The sequence below is a fragment of the Bos taurus genome, chromosome 18 (genome assembly GCF_002263795.3).
Source record: "Bos taurus isolate L1 Dominette 01449 registration number 42190680 breed Hereford chromosome 18, ARS-UCD2.0, whole genome shotgun sequence".
Lineage (NCBI taxonomy): Eukaryota > Metazoa > Chordata > Mammalia > Artiodactyla > Bovidae > Bos > Bos taurus.
Genome location: NC_037345.1, coordinates 14202456 through 14219462, shown reverse-complemented (window position 1 = coordinate 14219462; position 17007 = coordinate 14202456). Strand labels below are relative to the sequence as shown.

The 17007-nt window shown below is 54.1% G+C and overlaps 1 protein-coding gene across 4 annotated transcripts in view; it reads right to left on the bottom strand.

Annotated features, from left to right (window-relative positions):
- Positions 1-15449, bottom strand: part of ACSF3 (acyl-CoA synthetase family member 3) — a 44424-nt gene extending 28975 nt beyond the window's left edge. The window contains exons 1-5 of one of the 4 annotated variants that reach the window (XM_005218509.5): positions 15399-15449; positions 8276-8972; positions 6990-7145; positions 4324-4478; positions 3337-3482 (exon numbers count right to left, since the gene is read on the bottom strand). In XM_005218509.5, coding sequence (XP_005218566.1) covers positions 3337-3482; positions 4324-4478; positions 6990-7145; positions 8276-8944 — 1126 coding nt within the window. In that variant the 5' untranslated portion in view covers positions 8945-8972; positions 15399-15449. 4 annotated transcript variants of the gene reach the window in all.
- Positions 15450-17007: the final 1558 nt, after the last annotated feature.

Genomic DNA, 17007 nt, shown 5'->3' with positions numbered 1-17007 from the left:
CCAGGCTCCTCTGTCCATGGGATTTTCCAGGCAAGAGTACTGGAGTGGGGTGCCATTGCCTTCTCCGAGTCAGAGCCTAGGTGACTGTAATTTGTCTGGTGAAGGGGCAAGAGAGGAACGGGTGTGGGGCAGGGCAGTGGGCATCCTCACAGCAGGGGTGATGCAGCTAGCATCCTGGCTCACTTATTAGATGCCTGTAGTTTGCTCAGGGCATCCCTCCACATAGTTACAATCAACTTTTGAACCTGCAAAAGTGAGGGCAGGTGGTGGCCATGATGACACTGTAATGAACAGCTAAGGCGGGACAGAGCCTCTAGGGCCAGAGGCCTGGTGTCTGAGCCTTCACTTCAAGGTTTCAGGCCCTTTATTTTAATATTTGTCACAGGATAAAAACCCACTTCATGGCAAATAGATGGGGAAACAGTGGAAACAGTGTCAGACTTTATTTTTCTGGGCTCCAAAATCACTGCAGATGGTGACTGCAGTCATGAAATTAAAAGATGCTTACTCCTTGGAAGGAAAGTTAGGAAGGAAAGTTATGCTGTCCAACCTAGACAGCATATTGAAAAGCAGAGACATTACTTTGTCAACAAAGGTCCGTCTAGTCAAGGCTATGGTTTTTCCAGTGGTCATGTATGGATGTGAGAGTTGGACTATAAAGAAAGCTGAGGGCCGAAGAATTGATGCTTTTGAACTGTGGTTTTGGAGAAGACTCTTGAGAGTCCCTTGGACTGCAAGGAGATCCAACCAGTCCATCCTAAAGGAGATCAGTCCTGGGTGTTCATTGGAAGGACTGATGTTGAAGCTGAAACTCCAATACTTTGGCCAACTGATGCTAAGAGCTGACTCATTTGAAAAGACCCTGATCCTGGGAAAGACTGAAGGCGGGAGGAGAAGGGGACGATAGAGGATGAGATGGTTGGATGGCACCACTGACTCAACAGACATGGGTTTGGGTGGACTCCGGGAGTTGGTGATAGACAGGGAGGCCTGGCGTGCTGCAGTCCATGGGGTCGCAAATAGTCGGACACGATTGAGCGATTGAACTGAACTGAAAAACCCCCAGGAAACCCAGTTGGCAAATTCCATGAGCTGCCCAGTATTCTGGAATCCACACTCTTGGGAGAGTCTGTGACCAGGTCTCAGTTTGCTAGATGGTGATGTCTTGTTCATTTCAGCCTGTCTTTTAAGGTTCTAGGGGCCTCCTCCTCTTTTGCTCCCAAAGGTTTTTAAAACGGAAGCAAAATCTATATATGATGCAGTTATTTAGTATAAGGCATAGAACTCAGTGGCATTTAGCACATTCACAACTTTGTGCAAGCAGCACCTCTATCTAGTTCCAGAACTTTCTGTCAGCCCAGAAAGAAACCTGTCCCACACGATGTTGACGTAGCCCCTCCCACATGCCGTGAACATGACCGGCCTGCCCACAGTGTGTGACGCAGCCCCTTCAATACTGTGTGACGAAGCCTCCCACACTGCGTGACAAAGCCCTTCCCCGCTGCGCGGACGTGGGCCCGCCCACAGGGCGTAAAGCAGCCCCTCTCATACTATGGGACATGACTCCTCCCACACTGTTTGGATGCGGCCCCTCCCACAGCACGGAATGTGACCTCTCCAGCACTGCATGACACAGCCCCGCCCACAGCATGAGGCGTAAGCCCTCCCACACGGTGTGACCACCCCTCTCACAGAGCGGGGACATGGCCCCTCCCACAACATGGAGGCATAGCCCCTCTCACACTGCATGGACTTTTCGTGTCCACCAAGGAGCATGCTGGCTGTGGTCAGGGTCACTCCGTCCTTCCGCTACCCTTTAGAATGGGTGTCAGCTGTGTCCGGGTGACTTTGTCTTATGGCCCCTCCTGGTTTCTGGGGTGGGAAGCCGCACTGCACTGGGTCCTGGGGTGCCTCTTCGGCCGGGCCCAGTAAGTGCTGGCAGCCTCCTGTCAGTGCGTGTCCAGGTCACCCCCGGGGCCTCACCCTAGGAGGGCGCTGGCACAGGTCCCTCCGTCCCCGGCCTCTGCCTCCACCCCAAGCATGTTCCACACCTTCCCGCAGACCCCCAGGTGGCCCTGTGCTGCTGAATCCTGTCCTGGCCCTGGTCCCAGCTCCCACCCTGAGCTTGCTCTTGGTCTTGACCAGGAGATTCCCTGCCCACCTCTTGGCCCCCTACCCCAGACCCGTCTGTCTTTGGTGGCAACAGAGCATGAACACCTGCTCAAGCCTCAGGGTCCTCATCTGTTGGGGGTAAGATCAGCTCTGCTTCGGGACTGTTCTGTGCACAGTTCACACCCACCTCGTCACCTAGCAGTTGCATTCTGAGGCATCTGCCCACGAGATGTAAGGACATGTTCACACAGCAGCCTGCACACAAACCTTCACAACAGCCTGACTAGTAACTGTCCAAGACTGGACACAATCCAGTATCCATCGGTGGTGGACAGGTTAGCAAAAGGCAGCCCATGCACACCATCGATGATGCTTGGCACAGGATGTCTCAGACTCGTCCTGCCACGTGAGAGAAGACAGACTCCAGAGGCAGGTCCAGAGGCTGAGTCTGTGTGACGGTCCAGGAGACGCACAGCTACAGGGAGTGCAACCAGGGACCTGCTCGCTGGCCAGGGTGCTGACCACAAAATGGGGAGGCTCTTGAGGTGACTCAGAGTCGTCTACCTGACAGTGATGGGCATACTGAGAACTCACAGATCACCCCCCAAGAAGGGTGCCTTTTACTGTCCATGCAAGACAAGTGAATGGACAGACAGAAGTACAGGAGCAGAATCACCTTAGATTTATTTCTGAGACTCCTCTTGTGTTTTGGAAAAACTGGAGGAGACAGACCACGAGGGCTGGAAAAGAGCCCAGAACACAACAGGCTCACGTCTCAGGCCTTGGACTCTGCCCTCAGGTTCCCTCTCAGGGATCCAAGACCTCAAGGCTGTTTGTGTGGAATGCCCTAGAGAAGGAGGGACAGGAAGACCAAAGGGCAGGAGGCCTCCCAGAGCAGCAGGCCATCCAGAGGCACGCAGGTCACCAAGCACAGGTTGGGGCCCTTCCTCCCTTGCCCCCCACACCCGCCATCTCCTCTGTTGTCATTGCCCTTGTGTGGCTCAGGGCGCCTGGATGGGAGGCTCTGGGCCACAGGTGACCTGGTCTGGAGGAAGCAGCACCCAGCCTGGAGGTGATCTACCAAGCACATGGCTTCCGGGTCACGTGGAATCCAGGGTCACCTGGGAAGGCTCCCCTAACCCAACAGGGCAGCATCACCTATAGACTCGTTCACCCGAGGACCCAGAGCAGAGAGAGGACACAGCTTGCGGGCGCTGCTCATACCTGGCAGGCGAGCTGCGGTCAGGGGGTTGGACAGGGCCATGCCAATCTCCGTCATCCCGTACCTCTCCAGCAGAGTGTGGCCGGTGATGCCCTTCCATTTCTCCAGCACTGGCAGGGGCAGCGCAGCAGAGCCCGAGACCATCAACCTGCCCAGCACAACACAGGCACCTCAGTCTCTCAGGAGCACACGGCTGCTTCAGCACAGTGACAAGCACGCCATCCTTGTCCTGGGGGCCCCAGAGCAGTGCCTCGTGGGAGGGCGGCACCCTCACAGAGGGCTCCAGTTCCACCAAGCATCTTACAGAAGAGGAGCAGAGAGCGGTTAAACAGGAGCAGAGGCCCAGATCAGATATTCATCTTGGGCAGTTGGGAACTCTCTCCAGGAAACACTTCCTGAGCTCCTCGTAAGGACCAGGAATCAGATGCACAGAGGGGGAGAAGTTCATGGCTGTTCGGGCTCTCGTTGCACATGTCTGTGCATCTTTCATTGCACAGACCTGTAAAGACCTGCCAAACTAGTCACTTCCGTACCTGCACTCTCAGGTGAACCGAGCAACTACAAACGGAGAGTTGCCATGGTCTGCAGACTCGTGGGTACATGGAGACCAAACGCGCCACCAAAGGGGCCAAAGAGCTAGCATGTCCATTAGGAAGGGTGTCTGTGTGGGCGTTGGGGGGTTGCTGAGAGCCTGCAGATGTGGGCTCAGATAGGACATTCTCACCCTCATCCTTCAGGCTCCACTGGAAGATGGGTGGGCAGACAGAGATAGATGGACAGAGGGACCCAGAGACAGAACAGACACATGGATGCAGAACCCAGGCAGCTGTGCTGGGAATACAGGTGTGTTGAGAGAGACGTAGAGACACATTTTAAAGTACAAAGAGCACAGTGCTTCCTAAACTTAGTAGAACTGACTCACTAAAAGTGAGTTACATTTGCTGATCTTTAGGACTTTCCAGATGGGAAGGTGGACTATACTCACTGACCTGATTTTTTCTTCACAAACTGCACGCACAAAATCCTGGACATGAGGCTGGGTAAAATGCTTGTCATAATAATCCATCAACTTGCTGTAGATGGTAGGCACTGCCATAAATACATTAATCTGGGGAGCTTCAGAACTTAAGAACTTCTCCCAAACCTAAAAAGAGAAGAGGACGCAGACAGCAAAAAGACTAGAAGACACATCTGCACAAACAGGTGTGTGGGCCTTCAGTTCCAGGAATAGTGCTCTCAGCAGAGGACCCCCTTCTCTCAAGTGTCAGAGGGTCTCACTTTCACAGGGTGACAGACGCTCCTGGCCCTCGTGGAGTCACTGTGCAGGGGACCCTGGCGTCTGGTCTGAGGAGGAAGAGGATGGTGGGGGGAGGGGATGGGTCCTGACTCAGGGACTGGCCTCAGATCCACCATCAGGGGAGAGGTGGCACCTCAGACTTTTCCAGCCATGCAGATGGGCGTGGATGCAGCTGGGCAAGGGGCCATGCAGGCTGGAGTGCAGCACAGACCACGCACGACGGGGGCAGAGAGTGGTGCTGTTGTATCCGAAGAAGTCACGTCAATTTTGTATTTTACTCTCTTTAACAGATGTTTCTTATTTTAATATAGAGAGGCTTTGAGTTTTTCAGCTCACGCTGACAAAGTGCTCGCGTGTGCTCACCCTCATCTCCATGGAGCCACTGCACCAGCACGTGGTCAGGGTGGGACAGGGGTTCAGCACACCTCACACCGATAGCCTCCCCCACAGGCAGTCCCCGCCCCGGTTCCTAATCAGATGCTAGTAACTAGTTCCTCACCTGAGCTACTCCACAGGAAAGGTGTGCCTCTGTAGGGAGAAAACTGTATGGTTCTTTTACAGACAACCCTGCCCCATTATAAAGCCTGTATGAAAAAAAGAAAAGTCAACAGGAGCAGAGCCTCAGAATACACATGTTGAAATTATGGCAAGGAGTATAAATTCTTAGGTTCAGAAATTTGGAGAAGACGAATGAATTGGGGGATGATCAAGGATTTCCTCAGAGAAGTAGAAATATAAGAGAACCATTACAAGCTGGAAAGTACATTACGCGAAACTAGGAATTCACTGCAAACACTTAACAGACTAGACACAGCAGAGAAAAGACAGAAGTCAGGCACAAGTCAATGGAAATGATCCAAACAGAAATACACACAGGAGATAAGAGGAAAAAGAAGAGTGTCACCATGTGTAGGCCGAGATGACATAATATGACGCGTCAGGAGAGGCAGAGCGCTCGGTCAGTAGAGATGCGTCCACGTCCACGGATGGGAAGACCCAGTGTTGCTAAGACCGCAGATCTCCCCAAACCCCAGCACACTCTGTTTTGCAGAAATCAACAGGCTGACCCTACAATTTACAGGAAAAGGTAGAGGACTCAGAGGAGTCAAAACAAATGTGAAAAGGAGGGAGGAAAGTGGAGGATGCCCCCAAACTGACTCCAGAGCGCTACATTCAACAGCATGTGACGCCGGTGTAAGGTCAGATACACAGACCATTGGAGCAGATGAGACTCCAGAAACAATCGCCACGATGATGGCCAATTGATCTGTGACAGGGGCACCAGATCACTCCAGTAGGACAATCTTTCCAACCAACAGTGCAGAGACAACTGAATATCCACGTCCAAAAAGAGGAATTCTAGACCCATTTCTCACCATACCTAAGAATTAATCCAAAGTGGGTCAGAGACCTAAACGTATCAGCTAAAACCATAAAACTTGAAGGAAAAAACATAGGAGAAAATCTTCATGACTTCTGGTTAGGCGAAGATTTCTTAGGTATGGCAGCAAAAACATGATCTAAGAAACGAAAAAAACTGATAAAATGAATTTCATCAAAAAAATTAAAAGCATGTGTGCTTCAAAAGATGTCATTAAGAAAATGAGAAGACAAGTCAAAATGGGAGAAAATACCTGCAAACCATCTGTGTGATGAGGAATTAGCATCCAGAATAAACAAACTTAAGTCAAACAACCTGACTAAAATGGGCAAAACATCTGAATAGACAGCTCACCAAAGAAGATACACAGATGCAAATAAGACCACGAGAAAATGCTCACTCTCCTCGGTCATCAGGGAAATGCAAACTTAAACCACAGTGAGATAACGATGCTGGTGAGAATGGGGGGCTGGAGTCCTCGTGCAGTGTTGGTGAGAACGTGGACACTACCGCCACTCCGGGAGACAGTTTGGCATCACACCTCTAGAAGCAGAAGGGATGGCGAGACACGCTACAGCACGGGGACCAGACGCTGGGTGGGCCCGATGCAACCACATGGTTCTTATGGGAGGGGGGCAGCGGGAGGTCTGACCACAGAAGGGACGGCAGCCACGAGGACACAGAAGCGGAAGCTCGAGTGATGCAGGTGCCTCCCCATCTGGGAGAGGCGGGAGCAGATCCTGCTGAGGCCTCTAGACAGAATCAGGCCTAGGACACCTGGACCCCAGCTCCGTGAGACCCTTCTGGACGTGGACTTCCAAAACTGACAGAATAACTTGTACTGCCTGAAGCCCTGACTCGGGATCCCTGGCTCCAACAACAACAGGAAACTCCCCGTTGGGTGCCTGCGTGCCCCCAGGAGGTGCCGGGTCCATAGGGGCCCAGCCAGCAACACTGAGAGCTCATCCCCAACTTACCAACTGAGCACTGAACTCGGGCAGCATCACACAGGTGGCCCCTACCCAGAGTGGGCACAGCAGCTTGTTGACCACGCCATGGACGTGGTGCAGCGGGAGGACATGGAGGATCACGTCGTCCTTTGTCCAGGCCCACTTGTGGACCAGCCCCGTCACCTGCAGGACGACAGCACAGCCTCAGGGCAGGAGGGCTGGCCTCCCTAGCCAAGGTGGGGAGGCGGGGAGGGTGGCAGGGGGAGGGGGAGGGGAGGGGCGGGCGGGGGATGGGGAGACCGGCTGGCCTGCCCTTGGCGCATCCGGGGGAGCTGATAATGAAATGACCTGGGGCTGTCTGTCCAGACACCAGCCCTTCTGTTGGAGAGCAGGGCTGCATGCAGTCAGGGGCTTCAGCCAGTTTAAAAGGACCTTAGATTTGGGGTTTCAAGGCCTCTGCAGACTCTGGGCAGCTCTCCCCCAAGGCGGTCAGAGAATCTACATGTGCTTCTTGTAGATTCAAGCCCAGGCTTGAATCCAGCTGCCAGTCTGACCCTGCTGATTCCAGCACCTCTTTCTCCCCAGCTCCACCAAAAACTCCCGAGTCACTGCCGAGCCTGTCCTCACGTGTGCCACGGTGACTGCCACCCCCCAGAAATACTGGCCCAGAGATGGCCTCTCCTGGGAGACAGAGACAGTCTATAATCTCACTTGGCCTGCAGCCAGCCCGACTCGGTTCACGCTGACTTACGGACTGAATTAGCCAGATCTCTGGCCTCCCTCTGGTGGGTCTGAACTTCTGTTTCCCACTCCTGCTGTACACGCATATACTTTTTGGAAGCAAGAAGAGTATAAACTACAGATGAATAAAGCAGCTGCGAAGCTTTACAAAGACGGTAACTGAGTATGCAGAGTAATACCTGAGCCGTGGCACGCACCTCCTGCTCTCTTGCTTCCCAGAGAAGCTGCGCTTCCAGGTGCTGAGGGCACCGTCCTGGTACTCACTTGCAGCTGGTTTCTTTGAAAACCTTCCCCCACGTACAGTGGCCCATCCTGTGCTGGAGGAGCCTGGGGGGGCCCATAACCCTGGCACCTTGGCACAGCGCCCCTACATGGCCAGTGGGGCTGGTGGTCCCACAGCCCTGGCCCTACATTTCTGGGTGCTTCCAGCAGGGTGGGGGTGATGATGAGAGCTGTCATGGGCCTGTGAAGAGAAGGCCACCAGAAAGTCACTTGTCCGGCCATGGCTGTTGCAGGGACTGACCACAGGGACTCAGCTCACCCCTCTCGAAGGTGGTGGCCAGGTCACTCACCACGGCCCTGATGTTGTCATGGGTGCTCAGGACGCCCTTGGGCCTCCCCGTGGTCCCACTGGTGTAGATGATCATGGCACCCCGGTCTCTCCAGTTCCGCTCCAGCACCAGGCCCTCTTCAGGGTCCTCGGCTACCCCATGGTAGACTGTGGGCGGGAGAGGCAGGAGCGGGACTCCGAGCTTCTGGGCCACCGGGCTTAGAAGCTCCACGTGCTCTGGGCCGGCAAGGACCACGGAGCTGCGCGAGTCCTGGATGAAGTACTCCAGCTGGGCCCGGGGGTGCTTCCTGTAGAGGGGGACGGCCACGCCGCCGCTCATCCACGCGGCCCACTGTGCCACCACAAAGGAGACGTCGTTGGAGCACAGGAGGGAGACCCGCTCCTCCCGGAGGTCCCCATCGGCACACGCGCGGAGCTGGCAGATCTCCCGGGATAGGCGGAGGCTGCGCAAGTAGAGGTCCTTATACGTGTGGCGGCCGTGCTGGTCAATGAGGGCGAGCCTGTCCCCGAAGGCTGGGGCGCGGATGAAGACCGGGGCACTGCAGTCCGAGCGTGCGGCCGGGGCCGAGTGCAGGGGGCCACTTGCTCCACGTGTCCAGGGGGCCAGCCGGCAGGAAGCCACGGCCCAGGCTAGGCGCCGGAGGGCCATCCCCACGTATGGCAATGGCATCGCGGCAGCAGACGCCAGCTGGTAGTACCTGGGCGGGAAAAGAAGGCACTGAGGTCACAGCCTGCCCTGGCCTGACTCCCATGGTGGCCAGGAGAGGAGGCCTCACCTCCAGTCGGGGGGTCGTCCCAAGACAGGAAACACTAACGCCCTCTCGATGCATGCCTTTGGAACTTAAATGGCTTTTTATTTAATCTCATTATGTTAAGGATTTTAAAAACACAAGATTCTAAAACAATGAATTAAACTAGGTAAGTCAAGGAGAAACAGAACTCAACTACTTACGTCCTTCCACAACATGAACATGGAGACTGGGGATGCACAGGAGGGCTGACTGTGAGGTTACCTGGATTTCTAGCTGTGTGGGGTTGGTGCCTTAACCCCCACCCCAGCCCCCAAACTGTGCCCCCTCGCCCTCAGCAGGGGCCTGGAGGCTCCAGCGAGCCAGATACAGACACAGGGCTCACTTCTGCTCCGGACACTCACCCCGCTGAGGTTACCCAGGAACTTGTCTAAAGCAGAGCAGACTCTCAGAGGCAGCATGCTCACAGTCTGTGCATCTGTTCCTTAAGCTAGAAGAGAACTCCCTCCTTCTCCCCCACAACCTGATGACAAAACAACGACCAGCACAGCCAGAAGGAGGGCCGTGACCCGCCACACGCACCTGGAATTCATCAGACTGCTTGAGAGGATGAAGCCTGGGGAAGGGCCAGCCGGACTCTGAGCCCTGCCCTAGGACCCCACCCCCCTGGGTGGCCAAGGACCAGGGCACACCCTCTCCACACCTCTCCGCAACTGGAGCAGTCAGGAACCCGCCTGCCACCCAGTACCACTGAAGATGGTGCCCTCCCAGCACCAGGGCAGCCTGCGAGGTCCACAGACCACTGCCTGCCCTGTCTCAAGGCCCACCTCTGCTCCACCTCAGTGCTCTTGGCCAGAGCAGCGCCCCTGACTAGGAGATGATGGGTAGACCAGCTTTCTGAGTTGTTCCCAAAGGATTTTTAAAAATATTTATTTAATTGGCTGCAGTGGGTGTTAGTTGCAGCATGTAGGATCTAGTTCCCTGATCAGGGATTGAACCCAGGCCTCCTGCACTGGGAGTGGAGTCTTAGCCACTGGACCACGAAGGAAGTCCTCCTAAAGGTTTTTTAACAAGTGTTATTTGACAGCGATACTACACTTAATATATCATGATGTGTTTTCATCTTCAACTGCCTTGTTCAGTAAACAGGGCAACCTTTGGTAACCCTATCTCACCCATGAGAAAATTCCAAGTCGGCCTGCTCCTAAATCAGAGCCCAGAGTCCAGCCAGAGCCTTTCACCCCCAGCCATCGTTCCCCATCAGCCACCATGCCAGGCCCCACATCCTCCTTGCCCACGAGAGCACAAGGAAATGGCCTGATCCTGACTGCACTGTGGGGGGAAGCATCTCTCCGTGCTCGAGGGACAGAGGACAGGCGTAGGCACCCCAGAGGGCTCTTCTGAATGTCAGAGGCTAAAATGAGCAGGTGGACCCTCACCCACGGCTTGGTGGCTTGCCCCCCACCCCAGCCCCCTCCTCCCTGCCCTGGATTCAGGCATCCTGTTCCTGACAAGCCTCACTTTCTCTGTCACTAACTTGCTCCAGGGGAAAGAGAATATGTTGTGTTTGTTATATCACACCAAACAGTTTTGCCCTGTTTTTCATTTAAAAAAAGATTACACATAGCACTCTATAATTACCTAACAAAACAAACACAGCCCCCAGCAGTAAAGGCCTGTCCTGAGCCCCTCCCTGTGCAGCCTGCTGGCCACCTGCTCCCCGCAGCAGGAGCTCCTGACACAAGGTCTGCCAGCCTCCAGGCCCAGCAGGCAGAAGCCTGGAATAGGGGAGACGCCTGCCCGGCCCAGCAGCTGCTCCGGAAGGCTCCAGGCCTCCACCATCATGGCCCCTCCAGGGCACGTGGCCCACGTCCCTTTCAGAGGCAGCAACCAAAAGCCGGAGTGTCTTATGGCTTACCCTCTATGCAGGGTTCCGAGGTGGGCTCATAGCCATTCACACCTCTGGATTTTTGTTACCATAAATATGACAAGTTCTAAGAAAACAGCTCGCCTGGACCAGAGAAAACAAGAAATGTGATGAACATGTGGGACGTGACAGTTTCAGAGAGAAAGTGAGCCACTGAAAAGCAAACCAGGGGTTCAGTGCTTCCCCTTCTCACTTCTAGCAAATCCTTCTCTATTTGCTTTAAGGGCAGAGAAACGAAAACAAACGGAAACCGTAAACAGAAAACGAACTGCCTGTTTCTGGGTTACGGCCCGAGGCCTGACTTTTGCTGGTGACAATGCAAGAGAGATGTTTAGGGATGCCTGCTGAAGTGGCAGCATTTTCTGGGGTGCAGAGGAGCAGACAGATGGACGGCCAGGAGTGGCCACTGCTCCCACCGATCTACCTACCAGGCTTCACAGGGCATCATGGGCAGTGTCACACTGCTGCCAGCGAGACCACTGGAGCGGCCTTCCTCTAACACAAGGGGCTGAGGGGCGAGCCGTCTGCCTGCTCCCTCTGGGGAATCAGGGGCTGCACCACCCCAGCGAAAAGCTGGGGTGCTAGGACTTGAACTGGAAAAAACAGGGCTGAACCCCACTTTCCCTGCCCACCCCCCCACCCTGGCCAGGGCAGGAGGGCTAGCTGACTTCTGACTGCACATGGGGCAGGCAGGAATGGATGCAGTGAGCCGGTGGTCAGAGCAGTGCCTCCAAGGAAGACAGAGAGGTGAAGCCACCTGCCCAGGGCCACAGAGGAGCAGGAAAAGCAACTCCCAGACCCAGGCCCGGCTGGCCCGCAGGCCCTGACCACTCTGCAACACCATGAGTGGTGAGAAAGGCCTTGGGCGAGGAAGGTCAAAACCATGCTGCGAGCTGCCCCAAGAGACACTGCACGTTAACTGGCCAGCACCCCAGCCTAGTGAGGCTTGGGGCCTCGGCCCAGCCATCTTAGTGGACATCAGTAGTCCCTTCAAGATGAAACATGAACATAGGAAATGCAGGCCCTCTGTTCCTACGGCAGCTTTTCAAATGCATCTTAAGGAAATAATCAGCGATGTACGTCAAGGTTCACCATGGGTCTTCACTGCAGCATTATTTCTGATACTGAAAAACTGGGGCTGACCTGGGTGATCCGGAAGATCTGAGGGGAGCAGGGCATACACATGTGTGTGGGGCTGGGCCACAGTCTGACCACACAGCCCTCAGTGAGGCCCAGGGGAGGGACATCCCACCCCGGGATGGGAAGGTGAGCCCCAGGTGGCAGGTGGCTTTTGTTTTCTTCTTTGTGCTTCTCCACTCTCTGCAGTTTTTATGCAATGAGCATGTATGACTTTTGTGATCAGATTTTAAAAGTCTAGCTGTTGTTCAGTCTCTCAAGTCGTGTCTGACTCTTTGCGACCCTATGAACTGCAACACTCCAGGCTTCTCTGTCCTTCACCATCTCCCAGAGCTTGCTCAAACTCATGTCCATCAAGTCGGTGATGCCATCCAACCATCTTGTCCTCTGTCATCCCCTTCTCCTCCTGCCTTCAATCTTTCCCAGCATCAAGGGCTTTGGCTCTTCGTATCAGGTGGCCAAAGTATTGGAGCTTCAGCTTCAGCATTAGTCCGTTCAATGAATATTCAGGACTGATTTCCCTTAGGATGGACTGGTTGGATCTCCTTGCTGTCCAAGGGACTCTCAAGAGTCTTCTCCAATGCCACAGGTCAAAAGCATCAATTCTTCAGCACTCAGCCTTCTTTATGGTCCAACTCTCACATTCATACGTGACTACTGGAAAAACCATAGCTATGACTATACACACCTTTGGTGGCAAGGTAATGTTTCTGCTTTTTAATACACTGTCTAGGTTTGTCATAGCTTTTCTTCCAAGGAGCAAGCATCTTTTAATTTCATGGCTGCAGTCACCATCTGCAGTGATTTTGGAGCCCAAGAAAATAAAAACTTAGTAAATGATGCTTATATTTTAAAATGGAGCTATTTCAACCCCAGCACAAACATTTTGATACAGAAAAGAAACAGGAAAATATTAAAATTATGTGTTCTGGATGGTGTATCTACAGGGTGTTTGTAATTGTCGATAACTCTTCAATTTTTCAAAATGACAGAAGCAAATAAAAATGAGACAATGGCCTTCTTCTCTTAATTAAAGCTAGCGGTTCACGGAAGTCTCACGTGGAGAATAAAGAAGTCAGTTATCAAGTCAGTTGGAAGGCTGCTACACTGGCGCTCAGAACACCGCCAGGTGGTATCCAGCAGCAGTGACCTGACCCCAGTGCCAGGGCTGGGAGGTGGTGAGGTACGCTGGCTCCATGTGGAGACGGGTGATCCGTGGCACAGTGGGACAGGTGGCTGGAGCTGGGGAGACAGGGAACCTGTCACATCAGCCTGCAGGGAAGAAAGCTGGGGGGATGTTTAGCTGTGGTCACCCGGGGGTGTCTGTGAAGCAGAGGCTGAGAAGGGCCCCTCCTGCTCACCCTTGAGCCTCACAACAGTGACTTTCAAATGGGTAAATATGGCCCAGGTGGCCTGCACAGAGGCTGCACTAACTTATCTCCAGCCAAATGTGTGGGAACAGGGGTCACCCCTTCAGAACAGCTTCATGTGCTCTTGAAGCCACTCATCTTCCAGTCATTCAACAGAGCTAAAACCTCCAAGGTCATGGTGGTGGTTTAGTTGCTAAGTCGTGCCCGACTCTTGCGACCCCATGGACTATAGCCTGCCAGGCTCTTCTGTCCATGGTCACAGACGTGTCCAAGGTAATGGGGAGCAGCAAAAAGCATCAGGTCAGGGCAGAGGACTGTGTCCTGAGCAGGTCCAGGTCCAGACAGACCAGCAGCCTCAGGAAGAGCCCTGCCTCCTAACCACAGGTGCGCTTTGTTACGGGCTGCCCTCACCCACCGTGGTACAGACTGGAGCGATGCTGCCACCAAGTAAGTGCAACATGGCCATGACTTTTCCCTGTCTCAGTCAACCGACATCATGAGACCACTGTCACGGTGTGCAACAAGAAAGGATCCCAGCCAAGAGTACGGAAACCTGAACTGTGGTGAGCCAGACGCCTGCTCCTGGGAAGGCCACCCTGCGTTCAGATTCCGCCAGGTGGCTGGAGCCCAGCAGAGATGCGGCAGAGGTCACTCGGTGCTCTGACCATCAGGTTCTTGGGTCAGAGCACTGAGGCGCACAGCCCTCTTAGGACACGAGCCTGACACCTGGAAGATGATAACATCTTTCATGTCCTAGTCCGGGTGCACAGATTTTAGTCAAAACAGACCCAGACTGAAACATTCACTGGTCCTTTTGAGTTTTCCTCACCTGTCTGAGCCTTCAGTTCCTGTGAGAACCGACAGAGGGGGGAGGCAAGTGGACCAGCCATGTTCAGCACCTTGCTCACCACGGAGCCGTGTGACAAAAATTACACGATAAGAATGATACTTGCATTCAAATGAAGGCGGCTGGTTTCGAAATGAGTAAAATGGCACCTGATGGGTCAGCACCACCTTCCCCCCACCCTCCTGCCTGCTGTCTTGAGGCCTGGGTGGAAGTGTGGGGCAGGAGAGGGGACCACACTCTCCCTCTGGGGTGGAACACTTGTTTCAGCACGCCACCTGCGGTTTGGGAGCTGTTTTCAAAGTTACATTTTTAAGTAACAGACATTCACACTGTATTAAAAAAAAAAAAAAAGGAAGAAAACAAATGCTAAACTCATATCCATATTTGGACATAAAATACCATTTTAAAGATGCCAGCTGGAGGGAAGAAGCTTATGACCCCTGGCCCGTGGTTTAATTTGTCTGCCTTTAAGAGTGGATCTTCTGCATGCTGCCCGGGCCCAGCAGGGGCTGAGAAAAGGTCGCTAGACTTGCTGGTGTGTCAAGTTTCACATCAGAACCGCCAGGGGCCCTCGGAAGCCAATTGTGGACCTGTGTGCTCCTGGGCTCAGCACCGGTGCTCCCTACCCATAAATGTCCCTGCCTAGGCCTCCAGACAAACATCGCCCCTTCCCCGGGCTGGAAAGCTACAGACTTCCCAAACACGTGATTCCTCTTTCCACCTCTACGTTGTCATCCTTCCCCTTTTCGGTAAACTCCTAATCATCCTTCAGAGTCCCCCTCACTACCACCTCCTCTTTAGTGTAAAAGACTGTGGGGCGGGGTGCTTCGAGGAGGATTCCAGCGGCCAAAGAGGAAGGAAATGGATCTACTTCCGTCACAACAGATCAAGTTCCCCTCCAACGCTGGCTGAACTTGAACTCGACTCCCTTCCACACCAAAGGGGCCTGGACGTCGCCTCAGCGCCGAGAACGCCAGGCAGGGTCCCCACGTGACGCGGCCCTTGCGTGGGAGGGGGCGGGGCGGGCCGGGATGCGGTGGGCGGGGTTAGGGGGGTGAGGGGTGAGGGGTGAGGGGTGAGGGGGCGGGCTCTACCTCCGCAGGCCGGGGTCGCGCACCTCCTCCTAGCCGGGTCAAAACCGGAACAGGAACCGCGGTACTCGCGCACCGCTCGTCCTGCACCCAAGCGCATTCCCCCGGTGCGACGGGGCGCGGCGGCGAGGGTTCCGGGTGCGAACGTTCCCCTCAGGGGGTCGGCGCCGCTCCCGGCCTCAAAGCGGGCTGGGAATCAGGCGCCGCAGGTGTGCTAAGTCCCTGTGGGGCGGAGCTGGGCACGAAGTCCACTTGACCGAAACGTGAGACTTCTCCTAAGTAACAAATCAATAAACACGCACTCTGTGGGGCTGCAGACACACGGTTAGAGCCAGCGCGCTTCCCGGCCTCGAAATTCAGGGCTGGGCCGCTGCACCCTCGGGGTCGTGAATCCCCGGGGGGCTGAAGACGGGAGCCTGAGGGAAGAGAGGCTGGGAATCTCCCAGGAGCAGCAGAACGACTGCGATGGAGAGGAAAAATGACAAGATCCCCGGGCCTCCGAGCGGTCCAGTAAGAAAAGTGTAATAGTTTCAGGAAGGGACCGCAGACAAGACAAAGGAGGAATCACCGAAGAAATTCAAGAAAATCAGCAGAACCTCCTGGTGGGAATGAGTGGCAATAGACCCACAGCCCTTGGGCGAACAACGGGGCTGTTTCCGAGCCTGGGGGTGGGGACAATCCTAACCGCCCACTTGACCTGATAGCCACGTGGACGTGGCCCCACCTGAACTTGGGATCTTCCTTGCTATGACCTGAATGTCTGTGCCCGAACAAATTCGTGTGTTGAAGCTCGGACCCCTCAATGTGATGGTGTCAGGAAGTGGGGACCTTCAGGGAAGTGATTAGGTCATTAGGGCAGGGGCTCCATGAATGGGATCAGTGTTCCTAGAAAAGAGACCCCACAGGGCTACCTCACCTCTTCTCCAGGTGAGGGCACAGTGAGAGGACCTGTTCCATGAACCTGGAAGGGGCTCTCACCAGACACAGAGTCTGCTGGCACCTTGACCTTGGACTTCTGGCATCCATAACTGGAATAACTATCCCCCTTCCCTGCCCCACCCCCTAGCCTGCGGCATCTGTTATAACAGTGTGGATGGACTAGAACTTGCGCCTCAACATTCAGAAGATGAAGATCATGGCATCTGGTCCCATCACTTCATGGGAAATAGATGGGGAAACAGTGTCAGACTTTATTTTTGGGGGCTCCAAAATCACTGCAGATGGTGACTGCAGCCATGAAATTAAAAGACGCTTACTCCTTGGAAGAAAAGTTGTGACCAACCTAGATAGCATACTCAAAAGCAGAGACGTTACTTTGCCAACAAAGGTCCGTCTAGTCAAGGCTATGGTTTTTCAAGTGGTCATGTATGGATGTGAGAGTTGGACTGTGAAGAAGGCTGAGCGCCGAAAAATTGATGCTTTTGAACTGTGGTTTTGGAGAAGACTCTTGAGAGTCCCTTGGACTGCAAGGAGATCCAACCAGTCCATTCTGAAGGAGATCAGCCCTGGGATTTCTTTGGAAGGAATGATGCTAAAGCTGAAACTCCAGTACTTTGGCCACCTCATGCGAAGAGTTGACTCTGGAAAAGACTGTGATGCTGGGAGGGATTGG